Source organism: Tasmannia lanceolata, unplaced genomic scaffold (assembly GCF_043159265.1).
Source record: "Tasmannia lanceolata isolate RefF3 unplaced genomic scaffold, GAP_Taslan_0.1 ptg000003l, whole genome shotgun sequence".
Lineage (NCBI taxonomy): Eukaryota > Viridiplantae > Streptophyta > Magnoliopsida > Canellales > Winteraceae > Tasmannia > Tasmannia lanceolata.
The window spans coordinates 7,802,615-7,822,829 of NW_027518680.1; the positions used below are offsets into that span (position 1 = coordinate 7,802,615).

Below are 20,215 nucleotides of genomic sequence, written 5' to 3' on the forward strand. Positions count from 1 at the left end.
TTGATCGGTTATTTCGGTTTTAACCGATTAATGCACACCCCTACCGGTAATAGTGCAATGCAAGTAAAGTGTAAATTAGTCTGCCCCCAAGTGTAAATTCCTGGCTCTGCCCGGTGTGGATCACACAGAAATTATTTGATCCAACAGCAGCTGCTTAGAAAGTGAGCTCCTGCTGAGTACATGTTCACAAGGCCTTTCATCACAAAATTCTCGCGGATCACATACTGCTTTTTTTTCCCTTTTTCCTGTCGCGCGTCATTAGATCCTAGAAAACACTTTTAAAACCGGATCGCGTTTACAAAATAAAGAAGATGGTGAGAGTGACCGATGATTTGGTCAATTTGAAACTGATGTTTGGCTTTTGTGAAGATTCGTCACGCGCTTACTCCATATAAAATCTCTAACTTTAGGTAGTATTTTAGGGTAATTTCAGTATAAAAAACAAGCCATATGCATTTTATCGAATCATTCCCTTTTTTTATTATTATTCTGTCCTTGAGCTCTGGGAAGTCTATAATCACCCTCTTCTATTTCTTATCTAACCCTTACGACCCTATATATGGCGCTCACCCTCACCCTCTTCCATTTTTTTCCATTTTTGGATTCCTATACTGATTCTCCCTTGAACGGAATGAGAAAAAATAAAATAAAAAATTTAAATAGAAAATCTAATATAAAAAAATTCATTTTGACCGGGGCAGAATCAGAATACCACCTCTTGGGATTGGAATCGGTTTCCATTGTCTGATTCCAGCGATCCAAACCCAGAGAAAAATAACAATTAATGATTCGATTTCACAAGGCATAATCCAAGATATCATTAGAAGTGTACTAACATTTATCTTGTTTTATATTAGAAGTGTACTAGCTAGCATTGGAATCCATGCATAATACCAAGTTGTATTGTAAAGAATAACAGAGAAGTATGATTTCCAAGGTTTATGAGTCTTTTCATTTTTAGAAAATCTCTGTAACCAGAGGGCTGGCTACTAACATTTCTCTTGTTACAATATTATTAAAGAAGGATGAATCCCAATTAAGATGATAGTCTCTATCTGCATAGAAATCTCTTAAACCAGTAGGATGACTTCTTTGGGTATCTCTTCAAACCATCTTTATAATCCACATAATTAATTCCAAATCGAACTGTGTAACCATCAGCCCATTCAAAGTTATCCAACAGAGACCAGGCAAAATATCCCTTCACATTCACACCGTCCCTGCCACCATCCCAACATTAATCAATCATATCAGTTTATAAAACAAAGCAACTAAAATCAATAAAGTTTAGTATATATTATAGAAAAATTTTATGGAAAAAAATACAATGAAAATGGGAAAAAAAGTTATTGTAAAATAATTTCTATGGAAAAAATTTTCCAATAAAAAACTTCCATGACAACAAAGCCAATGAGTGAAGTAATACCATCTTATAGATAAGTATTGACCTCTGGTGGGTCGTCTCCTGCTTCTTATCTTCTTGCTCAGGGATATATTTTTTGGTAAAAAAATATATTAATATACTGGTATTTTTGGAACTAAAAAGTTAGTAATGTGTGGTTTGTAGTCGCATAATATAATGGTATTTTTGCAATTAAAAAGTCAAGTAATTTATCTCTAAGATCTAACCAAATGCTTGTTTTTATCAAGAGTTTGCTCTATACTAAGTAGGGTTGCAACTTGACCCGACCCGACCCGAAAATAACATGGGTCGGGTTTAGAAATCATGGGTCTTGGGTAGGGTCGGGTTTTAAATTGGAAAACCAGACTTGATCTTGGGTAGGGCCGGGTTTAAAGGAAAAAACTTGAAATCCGATCCGACTCATATGGGTGCACCATCGCTTCCTTAAATATCTCTTGAATAACATAGAAAATTATTTTCCAATATCTTGATACAATTGTTTTGATTGAGGTGGTCATGTCTCTTATGTGAAAATATAGTGTCTTCTTAAAGTTATACACTTGATGACATAAATTTAGAAATTTTTGGTGTGAAGATTTGTTTTTTTTGTACAATCTTTAAAATTAGTCACCATCCTACGCTAAAAAATGAAAACCCGACCCAACCCGAGAGACTATCTTGGGTAGTGTCGGGTTTAGGAATCTCGGGTTTTCCTGTAAAAAGTTAGACCCGACCCGACCCGAGATAATTCTCGGGTAAGGTAGGGTTTTGGAAAACCCGACCCGCCCGACCCGAGTTGCACCCCTAATGCTAAGGATCACATGGTCACTATTAGACTTAAGGCAATGAATTGGACCAATGGTAGTCCATTAGACTGGGGATTGGCAACTCAGCTTGTATAGTATACCCCATAGTAGCCGGAAACTTCTTGAGTGGGTGGGAAATTCGTTTCCCCTAGACTTCGTTTCTGAAACATGATAATAATAAAAATAAAAAGGAAAACTTTTCCAAAATACATGGGAAACGCAAGGGAAACATATGAGAAACTTATGTGAAACATGCATGAAATGTGTGAGAAACGTATGGAAAACTCGTAGAAAATGTACTAAAACATGTGTGAAATTTACGAAAATTGTTTTGGAAAAAAAACACACCCAAAAAATTGTGGAATAGATACTAAAAAGGAAAACAATAGCATATATTGTAATAAAAATAAAAATATTCAAATAGAAACAGTAAATTAACAAATTTTAAATCTACAAAACCAAGTGTTTCTAATGTGTTTCGTAAAGTGTTTCCCAATGCATTTCTCATAGGATTTTCTACATTTATTCGTTTCTTGTTTCCCTTCTATTTTTTCCCTGTGTTTCCAGTTTCCGTTTCCGTTTCACATTTCACTTCCCAAATTCGTTTCCTACGCTGGTATCTATGGTAAACCTTACTAATTGGGGTTGTTTTCAACCTAAGCAGATGATAGTAAGCCTATCCAAGGATAAAATAAACATGGGCATGCTATCCCAATGTGAACAACACATGCAGATTGCAAAATTAAGTGCATGACCTTAAACACTCACTTGATGGCTCTTTGAACAAACGTAAGATGGCGATGGTAGAAGTCGATTCTCATGTCATCCTGTAGGGCTTGCTCAAGTGTTAAGCTGCTGTTGTTGAGCTCATCTATTCCTGCAAAACTAAGAAAAATTTATCAGGATAGCATCTAATAACAATTCCTAAGGCCCTATTAGTATAAGATTATGACAATTGACAACCAATTGTGTGTCATACAATTATTGGACTCAAATTTAAGGCCATAATCGTTTCAGATTATGACAACCAATTGCCAGCCCTAAACCTATCATTGGACTCAATTTTAAATGTAATTTTGTATCCAATAATAGGTTTTGGACTTGCAATCGGCAGTCAAAATCTGAAATAAGGGTGTCAATTTTGGCTCGGGCTCGGAAGCTCGCTCGAGCTCGGCTCGAATCCTTAGCGAGCCGAGCCGAGCCGGCTCGCCAGGCTCGTTAAGCTTAACGAGCCGAGCCCGATTTAGGCCAGGCTCGGCTTGGCTCGGCTGGTTAAGGTTCGTTAAGAATTTAATATATATATATATATATATATATATATATATATATATATATATTATATATTAATATATACACTAAAAGGGTTGTCCATGGAGTGAAAGGGGGAGGCAAAATATGTCACTTCATTTTTGGAACCCCATTTGTTACTTGGACCACCCCCCATAGTGTAAAAAAAGTAGTCAAATTACACTAGATAGGGCTGTCCAGGGAAGATGAGGGGTGTGAACTTAATATAACCCGAGCTCGGTAAGGCTCGCGAGCCTGGCCGAGCCTAACCGAGCCGAGCCGAGCCCGAGCCTGGTTCGAGCCCGAGCCGAGCTTTTGAGCTTAACGAGCCGAGCCGAGCCTGGCCAAGCTCGGCTCGGCTCGGCTCGGCTCGTTTACAACCCTAATCTGAAATGAACTGACCATAAATGTACATGTTCGTTTAAGATTACGAGAACCGATTGTGAGTCTCAAACTGATTATTGGACTCATTTTGGGTCCAAAAATTGGCATTGGAGCCATAATCGGTTGTCAAAATCTTAAGGCCCTGTTCGTTTAAGATTATGGCAACCAATTGTAAGTGCCAAAGCTATTATTAGTTGGACTCAAAATTACGCATAAATTTGAGTCAAATAATTCGTGTCGCATTGACAAACGGTTTTCATAATCTTAAACGAACAAGGTATAAACAAATGAGGCCTAAGGCCGTGTTTGTTTTAGACTTTTAGAATTGATTCAGAGCCAAAACTGATTAGGACTCAAAATTGAACGCAATAAAAGCTGTTCTTACCGTTCTCAGTAATGTAAATGACAGGGTTATTGTATCTTCTCTTTACATAAAGTAATAAATCTCGTATTCCTCGTGGGTAGACGTGGAGCCAAGTAGAAGCAGCCTACAGTTTAATTTCGAATGCATCACATACATTACCAAAAAAAAAAAAAAAAAAAGCCTAGGCACACATGATTTCAATGTCTCTACATATAATATAGGAGTACCTGAGGCCCAATAGGAATTCCATTTCGCTCACCTGTTACAGATATAAAAAAACCCACTTTAGATGTCTTCCAATTTAAAATTTTTCATCTAAACACTTTAGAAAACAACCCATTATAAACGTGGATATAAAGAGTATAAATTAATTGACAAAAGGGTCTATTTGAATTTACCTGAGAGACTAGTACGGGAATCTGTGAAGTAGCTCATGCTAATTGCATTAGAGTGGGGAACATTAGCTGCGTAATTTGCAGTGTAGTAATTCATTCCAATAAAATCATACGACCCTTTAACCATATCAGATTGCTCTTTCGAGAATTTTGGGAGCCGATTTCCCACGTCAGACCTCATGGATAATGGATATTCACCTCGGATTATAGGGTTCAGAAACCTAAATAAACCATGAACAAGTAGTATTAAGAAACAATTAAGCTAATAATGTGAATTAGAGAACATATTTTCTGATGACTCACCATCCAAGCATGAAGTCGATCGCTCGTCCAGCAGCGTCATCGTTCGATTTCGATCCAGAAAAGGGTACCATCCAGTGACAAACAAGGGTTATCCCAATAATTCCCTTTTGCGATGCCTGCAACGACGACCGTTGGTTAATGAGATCATCTAAAACTGCTAGAGAAATTAAAATGCAGCTTTTAATTTAAAGAAAATGAAGTAATTTCAATATAAGATCCAAAAAGACCTCTCAATTTTGTACATACTGAATGCAGTGGATTGTCTCTATTTGTCAACAGAAATATCCACTAGGGGTGTCAACGGATCCACTTTGGATCAGGATCCATCTCTTGGTCCCAAACCATCCAAATCCTTTATTGGTTGGATTGGATCGGATCAAGAGTGTTCTTCGGATACTACTAGTCAGCCCCGCCCCCTCCCTGTCTTGGTGGTCACAATCCATTTCGAATTGGACTATCCACTGGAGTGTCATAGTAGGTATTACTTACATTGTACGCAGTAAACATTCCCAAAAGATGGTGCGGGTGAGCACAAGCGCAAGCATGGGGTTCTAAAAAATGCATATGGCTTTCTTTTTAACTAAAATAACCCTAAAGTGATTTTAGAGTTCAAAAACAGGAAAAAATCGGATTTAGGACTGTCTCAGGGGTTTTTGTTAGTTGTCTGGATCCGATAGAAAAGAATTTTGAATCCTATGATAGAGATCAAAACTGACTCCATGTAGTGTCTAGATCCTATCCGTTTAAGTTCAGAATTAGATGGTCCATCAGACCATTTGGGTCCGTTCACACCCCTACCTAACACCATCTCTCTGTTGGGACCCAGGTAGAACTCACTGTTAAAAGCTGTTAAAAGCTAGCCATTAAGGGGATCGAGGTTGCGCAACCCCTTATAAGCCCATCCACATCTCTATTGTTGGATTTGTGATATTATCACTTGGATTTAACTTCTTTGTGAATGGCATTCTTGGAATGTGTTTGATATAAAAGACTTTATTCTAAACAGTGTGGAATTAGGACTTTGTAGACAAAAGTCCTAATTCCACACTCTATAGAAGAAAGTCCCGACTAAGGATAAACCCCTCTTTAGTTTAAGGGTTTTCTTCTTCTTCTCTCGGAAGAGCATGGATCAAAGGTGTGATTGGGTTTCTATCATGGTGTTTTCGGGGTTGTGAAGACTCAACTCAACTCAACTTAACAAAGCCTTTGTCCCAAACTAGTTGGGGTGGGCTAAATAAATACTTTAGAAAAATTCAAGAAGAAGGTGAAAGAAATCTACCCGGCTTTAATCCTGGCTTTAGTTGGGTTCTTCTATGTAGATCATTTTCTTCTATTCTATCATATCCAAGGTCATGTTTTCTATTATGTTCCTAGCTATCAAGTCTTTCCTCATTGTTTGTGAAGACACTGTGAAGAAAATATTGGGTTTTTACTTTGGTTGCAAGAAGAGAGTGTTGATGGGGTTTTACCATTATTGGAGAGATAAGGGTAATTTTTTTTAACCCTGTTTGCAATTTCTCATTATTCATAGTGAATTTCTACTTGCCGGATTGCCCGTGGAGCAGGCCAAGTTCCGAACCACGTAAATCTCTTTGTGTCTCTTGTTTACTTATTTTCATCTATATTTCACTATATACTTGAATTGTGGCACACTCGTTTGGGCTAATTCTTGGGGTTAACAGTGGCTATTTGTTATTGTTTGTTGTGAGTGGTTACTGGTAATCGGATTTCTAGCAGCGGGTTCTTGCCGCAACATCTTTACTTTTCCGACGTGGGATTTCTCCTTTAGCCGTGAACCCCCAATACTCTCTTTAGGAAGCCATCTTATGTGAGCTCAAATTGTAATTTGAGAGTCATTTCGGCTTTTCACAAATTGGCATACCAAGGGGGTGGAATAATCATTACTCACCTGGAACTTCTCTTTGTAGTGTTTTACAGCAGCCGCGTGAGCAAGAATCATGTTATGGCCCACAATATAGGGCTCAGTCCCGGAATTTCCTGCTGTGCAATTTCCGGGCATCCACGAGGAACACCGGCCAGGCGCAAAAGTGCCGAGTGCATAACCAGTAACACTGAAACTCCATGGCTCGTTTAAGGTGATCCAGTGCTTCACCCTATCACCAAATTCTCTAAAACAAAGCTCTACGTAATCAGCAAAATCCGCCCTGTGAAACAATAATGATTTCATATAAGCTAAACTACCTTAGGCTTAAACTTTCTTTAGTACAGCTCTTATTTGGTAAAAGGAGGATAGAGAAGGCTAATTATACTAACACGATTTTGGAGCTTAAGAAACCACCGTAGTCATCTTCAAGACCTTGAGGAACATCCCAGTGAAAAAGAGTTACAAAGGGCTGTATACCTGCTCAGAGAGAGAAATGAATTCAATAATTGAGTGGTGGATATGAGATAGAGTGAGAGATTCGTTGAATTCTGACCGTTGGATATGAGGTCATTGATCAGACTATTGTAGTATCTGATGCCTTCCTGATTGACTCCCCCATGTATATTTCCATCTGAGATTTAAAGCAGTTTATGAAATTTAAGATATAAAGAGCCACAGTATAAGAATATAAACAAAATCATTCAAAATAGCAAATATTTGTTTTATTTTCTCTTACATGGTAATATTCTGGACCAAGAGATGGAGAATCTGTATGCATCCAGGCCCATATTTTTCATAATTTTCACATCTTCCTGCAAATTTTCATTATCAAGAAAATGTCCAAGAAATACACAAACCCTAAAAGCTTATAAGTACCCTTTGGTGTGCAACAATCAATTACTCCAAAAGCTAAAGCTCTTTGGTTTTATTTAATCATTTATACTTAAATACTCCCCTCACATGTGGCTAGGGACGGAGCTAGGAATTTACACTTGGGGGGCCGGACTAATTTGCACTTTGACTGCATTGGTCATTGGTCATTGGGGGCCGCTTACTATTACCGGCGTTTGTAAATGTGTTTCCACAAAATCCTTTTTGTTGTAGTATATAAAAGGGATTTTGCAAGTCATCGGCTCGGGGGGGAGGGAGGGGTTGCACCCCCACACTATACGTGGCACCCCCACACTATACGTGGCTTCACCCCTGCGTGTGGCTCCTCTTTCTTAGGTTGGTCTTGCGTGGACTTTAAATATTAAGGGCATGCTCGTTTGAGATTGTGGCAGCCTATGTTGTGATTACTGGATTCAAATTACATTAATTTTGAGTCCAGTAATCACATGCAATAGGCTGCCACAATCTTAAACAAACAGGTCCTAACTGTGATACCAAGTGAAACAATCAGTTACTCCGAAAGCTTAAGTTGTTAGATTTTATACCAAGTTTTGGAGTAATTGATTGTTTCACATTTGGCACTTTGGGTTCGAGAATCCAAGGATGTGATGAAAATGAAATGCCAAAGGCTGACCTTGTAACGATGATATGAATCTACTGCTACATCTCCATTGCTTCTATCCTTTATCTTTCCTGCTCCACGTACCACAAAACAAAAAGATCAATCTAAACCAAATTTCATTGCGTGAAAATCAAAGTATATAATATATATATATATATAGATAAATTATTAATTTATTCAACACAAAGTTTTATCTACTTAAAATATGCCCCCATATGAAGATTTTCTAAAGGGTCACCTCTAACTAATTAAATGGATAAGATAAAATCTGCTAAAAAGTGAGCATCTGTGGCTGTTGTATCCCTGCAAAAATAAGCCCCAAAATGGCTTTCCGCAATTTTTTTTGGTAAATCCCAGTTAATTTTATGGAGAAGTACGTGATAGGGCCTATTGACGTTGCAGCCAAAATGAAAAGTTTAGATTACCCTATGAAGTAGGCTCTACTTTCCGCAAAATATAGGACTATACACGCACACTACATATAAAATCTCGAATTTTACGACCCTTTTGTTAGAGTAATTAGGTCAAGCAAGAGGTTGCTTGAAGCATTACACCCAAGGTATCTAATTTGGAATACCAAGTTTGTTGCCTCCAGCCCCTATATATATTAGATACACTAGGGTTTTAATAGGTTAGTGGGCTCTAGCCCAAATAGGCCCACTACACCGGTCCATTATCTTATTGGACTTATATTAGAACATACATGGGTTATATTATATACCCAACAATCTCCTCATATGTTCTACATATAGCACAATTCAATAGATAGATAGTGTAATGTTCAAAATAAAATATTGAATCATTCACATCACCGTATGGTCTATATCATAAAAGATCTGTAATCCAACTGAAAACACGAATCCTTTTATGACAAACCAAGAGTTTTAGATATACAACAAGCTAAACTCAACCAAAAGGTAGTTTCACATATAAGTGAACCCCACTGATCTTAGAGGAATTCATTCATGGGGTATGATTCTCATCAAGATCCAAAATAAAGTTTCGCAAACAAGTGAACTCTATACATACTAAAATGAAAGCATAGTCTCCATGACTTTAGAAGATTTACTCATCAAGTAAGTCATCTTCATCAAAGTCCAAATTAAGACAAGCTCCTCATTTTTCGCCAATCCCTGTGAATTACTAAATATGGATTGCATGAAAATGAATCCAACCAATAGTGTAAACATGAAAGTATCTAGTTCTACCTAAAGAAGAACTTAGTGCAATTCCATAATTCACGAAAGTATATAGTTCTACCTGAGGAAAAACTTAGTACAATTCCTTAATTCACGAAAGTATCTAGTTCTACCTGAAGAAGAACTTAGTACAATTCCATAATTCACGAAAGTATCTAGTTCTACCTGAAGAAGAACTTAGTAAAATTCCATAATTCACGAAAGTATCTAGTTCTACTTGAAGAAGAACTTAGTACAATTCCAAAATGGCTGAAAAAGTATCAGTATCACTCTCACCATAAGCATCATTGTCAAGTTTCAATAAAGAACAAGACCAAATAGTTTCTTTTGCAAAGAACCATTTCATGCTTCTTTTTAGAATGTTACAGTCATCTTATCCATATTTGAGTTAAGCTGTATCATCAAGTTTGGAATGTACAACCTTTCCCAAAAAAGACATGTCATCAAATGTGGAATGACACACAACAACTGTAAACATCGGCGAAATATATCAAGTGCTTATCTTGGCCAAAAGGGAGATTCGAAGATTCAAAATAACATGGATGTAGGTTAAGTCCTGTCTATATAAACTTTAACCCCATCTCCCCCACAGTTTTGAATATTCGATCTTTGGTCAGCCCCTATATGAGAGCATCAGCCATATTATCCTTCGATTTCGTATCAATCAAAGTGATAATCCCGTGTTCAATGAGATAATTCAGCATGACATGTTTCAGCCTAAGATGTCTCATCTTACTATTAAAGAGTGAGTTCTTCACAAACGTAATTGTAGCTTGATTATCACAGAATACACTTAAGGAACTAATCCTTAACTGGGTCAGTGGAATGTCCATAATCATAATCAAAATATTTATCTCCTCTGCGTTCATTTGCAACTGAAGCTAGAGCATAAAGTTCCAATTCGACTTCCACACGACAGCAGTAGATTTACTGTCCCCTGATTCTGATCCCCATGATTCATCAGAATATTCTTCCACGAGAAGTGGATGGCCACCATAGTTTTGAGCATACTCTTGAGTACACGAAAGGTATCTCATCAGCCTCATAAAGGCATCTCTATGCTCATGGCCAGGATTGCTAGTAAAACGACTCAGCATGCCAACTATAAAGGCTATGTCTGGCCTAGTGCAACACAAACCATACATGAGACTACCAATCAGTTTAGAATAATCTAACTGACTCACTCTGTCTCTTTCTTAGAGAGCAGAGTTAAAATGGTGTCTCAATCGGTTTGCACTCACTGCATCTTCAAAAGGAAAGTAGTTTTTCATATAATGCGCTAGGCCAAGGGTGATTCCTTGCCTTTCAAAAACTTACTTTCATACCAAGAATGATGTTAACAACACCCAGGTCTTTTCATGTCGAATTCTGTATCCAAGGTTAGTTCACATTACTCATCACAAAGAGAGATTGGAAACAAGAATCAACATCGACATAAAAGTAAATAATCATGACCTTATTCGACACAAAACAATAAGAAAGACATTTATCCGAGTAATTTGTCAGAAACCCAAAGCTCTTTACAAATTTGTCAAATTATGATGTCACAATATATGTGCTTGATTAAGACCATAACAAACTTTGTATAATCACATACAAACTTTGGGTTATATTATATACCCAACACCTTTCTACCAGTTTTCATTTTTCAGACATGTCAAAAAACAGTTCCATTTTTCAGACATGTCCACTTGTACCTACTAGAAATGCAAGCTACCCTGTGATCTCTACAAACTTTGGATCATCTAAGGTTCCTCATAAATCTTGCCCCCTGAACGCTTCTGACCATGTGATAGCTGCTGGTCCTCCTGTTCCTGAGATTTCCAACTCTCCTCTGAGTTGTTCTCCTTTCATCCCCCCTCAGAAATACAGCTCTCCCTCATCTAGAGACATCAATGGTGGGCTCCCTGCAACCCATGAAGGAAAACATGCGTTGGGAGAGGCAATTTGGTACCCAGTATATCTCATTCTCATTGTCCATGGAAATCGCTATTTTCCGACTAGGCAACTCCCCCTGTTGACACAAAGCTCAAGCTTATCAATCCATGTGTTGAAGAAAAAGAAAACCTGAAACTTTTCTTCAGAGATGAAGTTATCTTAGAAGCCGAGGACAAATGGGCTAACTACATGGTAGGGTATTTTTTTGGGTAAGAGTCCCTATTTCTTGTCCCTAGCTTGTCTCGTAGATGGAAGCTGAAAGGAGAGTTACAAATGTTCACTTTGGAAAATGGCTTTTTCCTATTCAAATTCACCGGTGCTGAAGATTGTGCCCGTGTGCTAGAAGATACGGGTCATAGCTTCGGAGGAAAACCTCTCATTCTTCAACGATGGAATTCAGAAACCTCATTGATCCGAGAAGCATCGCATTTCTGAAATCCCAATTTGGGTTCGTCTGCCTGGGCTCCATCTAAAGTTTTGGACCCACCACACTGCTGAAGCTTCGAGACTCAACTTGGCCCGGATTTGCATCCAAATCAAGGCTTGTCAAAACCTTCCTGAATCCATTAAACTCAAAACTTCTAAAGGAGAAGAAATGCAGCAAATAGTCTACGAATGGAAGCCGAGAGTTTGCTCCCATTGCAACGATTTTAGTCACCCTCCGGAGAAGTGCATACACCTTACAATTCCAGCGCGCAGCTGACTAGGTTAAGAAAATGTGGAGACTGCCAGACTGGTCAAAAAAATCCTACTATGCTTTATTTGCAAATGGAAGACACTTTCAAAACCGGATTTGGTTTGGAAAATAAGATCGAAGATATAAACAATTCCACGGATGAAATCAATTTGCATGTGTCATACAACGTGGGATTTGTCTTTATCAGCCGAATGAAATCCTGCTTTGTCACTAAAATACCCGTAGTAGATTTTTTTACTCATAAAATACCAAAAATGCCCTTACAAGTGGAAAATCGAAAATGACCTTCTAAAAAGACCAAAATACCGATGACATTCAATGATATGTTTTGAATCAAGGGTGTGGAAGTATCTTTTATATAGATACTAGAATTCTTGGCTCATGCTATACATGGGTGTACAAAAATGGCCCCACCCCATCATGGCGATTGTGAGACCTACCTCATCAAAACATGGCGGGCCCTTCACATATCACTCAATGTCAAAGGCGTAGACATCAAAAATTTCCCTACATTATATTTTCCAAAATTGCCCTTCGACTCTTTTAAGTGGGCCCTACTCCTATAAAAGAGACATAAAATGTAAGTGGTCCCACTTGGGCCCAAATAGGAGGCCCATTAAGAGGCAGCCCAAGGCCCCCCCTTCAAGTACAATACATCACCTCTAAACCTACAAAAATAGTGGGACCCACAACCACTTACACCATTATGTAAAGTGATTGGAGGTAGTTATTGCATGATGGAGTATACAAATGCATCTTCCTCTATTTTATAGGGGATAGCCAAAAAAAAGAGTGAATAAAAATAGAAAGAAGAGAAGAGGTAGAAGAAGAGAAGAGGTAAGAAGAAAAAACAAAAAAAATAGGAAGAAGACAAAGAAGATTGAAAACCGGAAAAGATCGATAGAGGAAGTTAATCAGGAGAAGAAGAAAAGCTCTCCATCCAACAAAAGCAATCGTGTACTTGAAGAACTCTTCCACGAAAAAAGTCACCACACAAAGGCCACTCTTCGAAGGAAATACACACCTCCTCACGGCCAATAAAGCACAAAGCCCGGAGTAAAGTTCATATATCTTCAAATATTGAGGAACGAGAAATACGCCGTCTTCACCGCAGTGATCGTGTCTTCACTACTTGAATGTTAATAAGTGGATTATAAATAGTTATACCACATTTCATTAATTATACGTTTTTTTTTTGTAATTCATCTCCAATTTTTGTGACATTGAATTCCCGAAATTTGTGTCGACAATATTTTGGTCATTTTACAATGTAAGATTTTGCACATTCACATACAAGTACATTCTTGTCCTTTATGAAAAAAGAATCTAAATTGGTTATTTTGGTCAAAAAATGATGGCATAACCTTACTTGCAAAATTCACTCCAATGTGATGACCCTATTTGTAAAATGTCATTTCGCAAATAAAGCAAAGTAGAAGATTTCTTTTGAGAGAGACCTGGGTATTTGTGAGTGAAAGTATCCCATATGCTAGGGCCTCTGCCCCCTTCCTTTGCTGCTCCTTCATACTGAAATTCCCATAGAAAGTATTAATGAAGCAACCCATTTCCTTATTCAACTCAAAATTTCTAAAACAGTTCAAGAACAATTAGAGAGAGAGAGAGAGAGAGAGAGATGAACCTGATAAGCAGCAGAAGCGGTCCCAAAAATGAAACCGGCCGGAAAGCTGGTCCGGTTTATCAGAACCGGGTTGTGAGGGTCCGTCTCAGCTCTACAAAGCGCCAACATACCCAACACAAAGAGCATAGACCAATCAAGAGCCATTGGAACCAATGTATGGGTTCCGATCAACTCCGGTCTTCTATGTCTCCCTATATATAGCCTACAAAATTCGAGAATGTGATTTCAGCATGATCCAATCGCTTCATTTGATGGGACCCATTATAGAGATGATTTGGGATGTTTGATTACCCTACATCACCATAAATTGTTTCAGATCTCAAGGATAATGTTGCTACTTCGACGTAAGAGCATCTTCTAACATTGACCACATGGAAAAATGCAAGGGCATTTTGAAAGATAGGGAGGCCACTTGCGTAGGACCTCGTTTCGTGCGTTTTTCTTGACCAAAATCTTATAAATATTATGACAGTTTGGTCAAAGTAATTAACTTCTAGGATGGGTTACTTGAAAGCTTAATAATATGATAAAAAGGACAAGGTTTATGGATTTTTATTCATAACTTGGATAAGATAAGTGGGTTGGACATGAATGGGCCGGGTACTTATTAAGGAAGGTGTTATATGGTACAATTTGGTTGGTGTTAGAATTTGGCAACTAAATTATATAAGGCAGATTAGGATATTTCCATGTTTATCTCACCCTAAATTGATCATTACCCTTCATGTTTATCCCATGACTTAGTGTTCTATATAAAAACTCATTAGGGTTCTTTGAAAATTATTCAAGATTAGTGAATTCTTATTTTCTTTTGCATTGGCAAATTGCACTGGGGCGTCATTTGTATGGTATTTTTCCAAAATTTTCATAATTTCGACCGAAATTTTGTAATGAATAAAATTAAGTCTCCAAACACCATGGCAGCAAAAATTAAGTCTCCAAGCCTGTGTCCCAGAATCAAAGAAAATGTTGAAGGGATTGTAATGATGAAGTTAGGAACCATTGGCAAGAGGTAAATCTACGAAGGAGCCGGAGAGCTAAGAAGCTGAGTCAGAAGATGATAGATGCCCATGGATATTAAGAGTTCCTGAGATTCTTTGTGCCTCCGTTTTCCACTTCTAAGATTATGTCTTGTGGTTGTTCTCTTGGTTTGTTTCCCTATTCTTGTGATAGGGTTTGTTTTTGTAAGCTGATTGTCTCATCTCTTGTCTTTCAAATAAACCGGTAGGGGTCCATGCCTAACCCCAGCTTACCTATCCAAAAAAAATAAAATTGTAATGAATAAAATATTGTTTTTTACTGTGTACCGGATTTCGGCCGAAATTTTGTGATGTAAATTCATGATACTAGAGAAGGTCAAGCTTAGACTTTCTCGGAATAAGAAATTTTGATGGAGACTTATGGTGACCAGCCACACAATGCATGTGAATGACCTACCAAATATTTTTCTTTCATCTCATTAATTTAGAAATATTAAATAGAAGAATCAAAATAGTCAGAAGTCGGAACACGTTAACAATAGGAAAAGCCTTGTGAAAGTGAAGGGAGTGTGGGGAGCATGAAAAGCTCCTAAAAAACAGGAAAACTTAAATCCAGTTTTAGTTGGTTTTTACTTTTCGAGGAATGCTAAACTGAAGGACGGCCTTGCAAAAACTGGCCTCAAGGGCGCCCCATTGATCTACGTGACCTCATTATAATTATTATTTATAAATGCGATGAGGTGATATGGATCAATGGGAGGAGCCACTGCCACTAGTTTTTAAAAGGGCACCTTCAGTTTAGCATTTCTCCAATTTTTTCTCCCTGCTCCTCACACAATTCGGCCAACTAATATCTCGTAGTTGCCAACATGGCCTCGTTAATTGTTTATATGGTGAACGTGCGTGCAGCTCATTTAGTAGGGCCCAATTAATATTAGGGTTTATGGTCTAATAAGCGAGAGGGAAGGTACAATTAATACTCTTTTGACTTTTATATATTGTTATAAATGCACCTTGTGATGTTACAGCCAATGGGGGGGCGCCCTTAGTTTTGCATTCCGCAATAATCAATAGAGGGTGGTGATAAATAGACACCCTATAATGATAAATCGACCCCTCTTGACGGTGCTTCAACCCTTTACGAGGAATACAAATTTTGTAGTACTGTTTCCCGCATGAGCCGCTGCTATTCGGCACCGGTTCCGGCTTGAGCGGTCCGATCCGGTCCAGGCCTAGGTAACTGTTCGGACCAGTTCAGCCCCATTTTGAATAAATTTTTTAAGGGGCAATGGTGATTCTGTGGGGTTTTACAGCATTCTGAATCCAATGGTGACAATTTCAGAGGTATTTGAGCCTTGGTTGATATTGTTTTAGTGTCTGAGGGCACTTTATACATGCGTATGAACTTTGATTCTTTGTGAAAAGTACTTTAGATTGCTTCTGCAAAGGGCGGTTCTAGGGGTTTTTAACCATTCTAGATCTTATAGTGATGGTTTTAGAGGCATTTAAGCCTAGGTTGATACTGTTTTAGTATCTGGGAGCACTTTCGACATGCATTTGGGTTTTGATTCTTTCTGAAAACCCTTTTGGGATTACTTCCGCAAAGGGCATTTCCAGGGTTTTCCACCATTCTGGATCCAATCGTGATGATTTCAAAGGCAGCCTCAATTTATACAGTTTTAGCATTTAAGGTCACTTTCTACATGCGTTTGGGTTTTGATTCTTTGTTAAAATTCTTTGGGATTGCTTCCGCAAAGGGCAGTTATGGGGGTTTTCCACTACTCCGGATCCAATAGTGATAGGTTCAGAGACATTTTAGCCTCAGTTGATACTATTTAAGTATTTGAGGGCACTTTTTATGTGAGGAAATTGGTCAATAACTTTTGTAATAAACCTATTCTGATCGTCGATGGTAATTACTCGATCATAGATCTAAGGGCTCCTAATAATTCGGTCATTAATCTAAACATCTAACCATTAATATGATGGTTACAAAATGGTTCGATCACAACATAATCTTCTGCTCTTGATTTAATCAATCCGTTAAACCTGATCAAACTACCACAACAAGCTATCTAGCCCTTGATTGAGCTAAGGTGTATTCGAAAATTTCCCATATAGATGACTTCAAGTGGACCCCACATTTATGTTAGGGAAATGATATCACCCCCCCTAAACGGATAAAATCCTCCCCCCCCCCCCCCCCCCCCCCCCCCGCCTCTTAACGGTTTCAGTGAGAATGGTTCACTGCCTTAGGAGATGATACCAAAACCCATATTCCTAACAAAAATTCACATTAGAGAAAAGGAACAAAAGAAAATTAGGGAAACAACAAAAATAACCTTGGACGATAAAAACCAACATAGGATCAGCGAAGAAACCCTAATTGAGTATTAAAAAAAAAACATAAGATGAACGCTTTCCTATTTTTGTAACAAAACTTCACATTAGAGAAAAGGAACAAAAGGAAAACAGGGAAACAACAAAAGAAAATTTTTATGATAAAAACCACATTAGGAAATTGAAAAAGAAAAGAAAACAGAGAAGCCAAAACCAATTTCTCTATTAAAAATTCAAATTAGAGTAAAAAGGAAAAGAAAGGGAGCAAAAAAAAAAACTTTTCAGTCTCTACAATTATAAAAAAAAAAAAGTAACAGATATGGTAAAAAATGGAAAGAGGAAAAGAACTAATACCTTAGTTTGAATGCAAGAGAGAGTGCGAGAGACCGTGCGAGCGCAAGAGTGTGCAGTTTTCAGAGAAGAAAACCTAATTCAGAAAAAAAAACTAATATATTGTTTTATTTTACTGAACTAGAATTCTTCTCTAATCTTATGTTGGTTTTTCTTTAATCATAGAAAGTTATATTTTTTGGATTCCTGTTTTTCTTTTTCTCCTTTTCTCTAATGTGAATTTTTATTAAGAAAATAGGTTTGGTTTCATATGATATTGGTTTTGTTTTTCACTGAGTTAGGGGTTCTTCACTGATATTATGTCAGTTTTTTTTATATAACATATCCTCTCATGAAATTCCCCTCCCATCATTATATTTTGCAGCGCCCCTAGAAAGAAAAAAAGAATGAGTTTTTTTGTGGGAAATTATTAATAATTCTGATTGTTCTTTTGTTAGAGTAACCCAATTAATATCTTATTTATAATGTTCTAATCATCTTTTTATCTTATATGATTTTATCAGGTTCTTTAAAACCCAATTCGAAGCTTATTGAACCCTTGTAAACATGAGTCCTTCTGAGATGAAACCAATCGACTGCAAAAGACGTCGAAAGAATGTATTTTCAAATAGAGTTAAAGGGATGAAGAAGAAGATCTTTGAGCTTACGACTCTCTGCGATATAGATGCAGTCATGGTGTCTGTCAGTTCAGATGTAGATCATATTGAAACTTGGCCTACCAACTGATCAGAGGTCGACCGCATATATAAATGATACAAGGACAAGGAAGAAAGTGCGAAAAATAGTGAAGATACTGCGAGCTTGTGCAAGAAAAAGATGAAGAATCTGCATCATAAGCTTGATAGGAAGCGAATTGAGCTCTATCCTACATGGGATGACCGTTTGGACAAATTTTCACAGGACTCTCTTAAAGAACTGGCGGGTATACTAAATATGAAGATTGAGATGGTGAAAAAGAGATCTGAGATACTTAAATCTAGTAAATAGAGCTTGTTGAATAGTAAGGAAAAGGAAGTTGGGCTTGTAGTTGAAGAAGAGTGCAATGAATCTCCCATTCTCCTCCCTCTATCTAATCATGTGGCATTGGATGATTGCATTTGCAATCCATATCCTTCTTATTTTGACATGTTTATTCCTAAAGAGGTGACATCTGACTATTGGGTGAATAATGGAAACCACTCCTCAGATTGCTCAGGCACATACTTAGGGACTGGGACTCTGGAGAGCGTGGTGTCAATGCTTGAATGCTTCTCTGATTTTACACCTTCATGTGATAACAGTGATTTTGAGGACCCCGTTTCTTTAGGCATTTGTTTTGTGGAGCCAGACTGCTGTCAAAATAATGGAAACTTCTCATCAAGTTGTTCGAGCACATATTTAGCAACTGGGACACCGGAGAGCTTGGTGTCAACGGGTGGATGTGTCTCTGGTTTTACACCTTCAGGCTATAGCACTGATTATGAGGACTATTGGACGAATAATGGGAACTCTTCATCAAGTTACTCAAGCACATATTTAGGGACAGGGACTGGAGAGAGCTTGGTGTTAACAGGTGAATGCTTCTCTTGTTTTACACCTTCAGATGGTAGTGATTTTGAGTACTATTGGCCAAGTAATGGAAACTCTTCGTCAAGTTATAGCTCAAAAACACCTGTGGCCTCACATTTTTGGGGGATCCAAAGCATTCATTTGGAAGTCCCTTCCACAGATAGGGAGTGTACAAAAAATCAGCCCTGTATGATCATCCTAACTTAATCAAAGGTGGAGGGGAAAATGGACATACAGTGTGTGTCCATTGTTTCTGACCATTTTTTCCCTCCACAAATGGCAGGGTTAGGATAATCCTAGAGGATTGATTTTTGGTACACCCTATCCGTGGAAGGGCCTTCCGAATGAATGCTTTGGATCCCCCAAAAAATGTGGGGCCACATGTGTTTTTGAGCTATAACTCGGATAAGCTTATTTGAGCTATAGCTCAGGAACAGTTTCCTCATTTAATTTATAATTAGATATTTTAAAAACCATGTTCAATTGCTTTGGGCATGGCATTTCAGGATAAATGAGCATAACCCATTGATAACTAAGGCCCTGTGCATTTCAGATTGTGACAACCGATGGTGAGGGTGGGTCAAGAATCAGTTGGGGCCCTCACCATGGGTTGTCACAATTTGAAATTAATGAAGAGGGCCTAAGTCATTTATTATGGTCTCCATAAGAGAAGTTAAGCCATTGATTTATGTAAGAGTTGATTTTACAGATGGGGGTTCTTTTGGTATGTTGCCAATGTGTGGGTAAACACTTATATATTTTAGTGGGTAAACACTTATATATTTGCCACTAAAAAAACAATGTGGGTAGTCCGCGGGATTAACAGTCTTCTTGAAAAAAATGTCCACACTTCTGAGCGGCTGATCTAGAGAATGTAACATTTGGATTGCCAGACTTAGGAATGGGAATTTACATTATATTCTGATTCCTATTCCGATTCTTCCTTCAATGGATAGAGAAAAAAATTAAAATAAAATATTTAATTCAAAATTTTTTTAATAAAAATTCATTCCGACCGAGGCAAAATCAGAATACCAGATATTCCGGCATTTTCCACCTCTAAGTCCACCCCAGCATCAATTCAACCCGCATGATCGGATTATCCGATTCTTTTTTTTTTTAAACAAACATCAGAATCAATGAGAATTGGAATCAGAACCCAATTCCATTGCCTGATTCCAGCA

At 37.8% G+C, this 20,215-nt stretch overlaps 1 protein-coding gene across 1 annotated transcript; it reads right to left on the reverse strand.

The window, feature by feature from the left end:
* Nucleotides 1–1,051: 1,051 nt before the first annotated feature.
* On the reverse strand, nucleotides 1,052–13,956 carry LOC143860708 (beta-glucosidase 12-like). Its single transcript, XM_077371503.1, has 13 exons — nucleotides 13,813–13,956; nucleotides 13,631–13,700; nucleotides 8,352–8,410; nucleotides 7,563–7,638; nucleotides 7,380–7,457; nucleotides 7,216–7,303; nucleotides 6,851–7,106; nucleotides 4,942–5,057; nucleotides 4,642–4,859; nucleotides 4,471–4,502; nucleotides 4,265–4,367; nucleotides 2,977–3,085; nucleotides 1,052–1,220 (listed from the first exon to the last, which is right to left on the reverse strand). Exons 1-13 carry the CDS (start codon nucleotides 13,954–13,956, stop codon nucleotides 1,052–1,054), a joined length of 1,518 nt encoding a protein of 505 aa, XP_077227618.1.
* Nucleotides 13,957–20,215: the final 6,259 nt, after the last annotated feature.

Bases quoted from the DNA above. Each gene is read 5' to 3' on its own strand.
- LOC143860708 (XM_077371503.1), bottom strand. From the start codon at position 13,956: ATGGCTCTTGATTGGTCTATGCTCTTTGTGTTGGGTATGTTGGCGCTT. The intron at 8,411-13,630 runs GTCTCTCTCAAA...TACGTGGAGCAG, and splicing joins TTTCACTCACAAATACCCAG to GAAAGATAAAGGATAGAAGC. The intron at 4,503-4,641 runs GTAAATTCAAAT...TATCTGTAACAG, and splicing joins TTCCCGTACTAGTCTCTCAG to GTGAGCGAAATGGAATTCCT.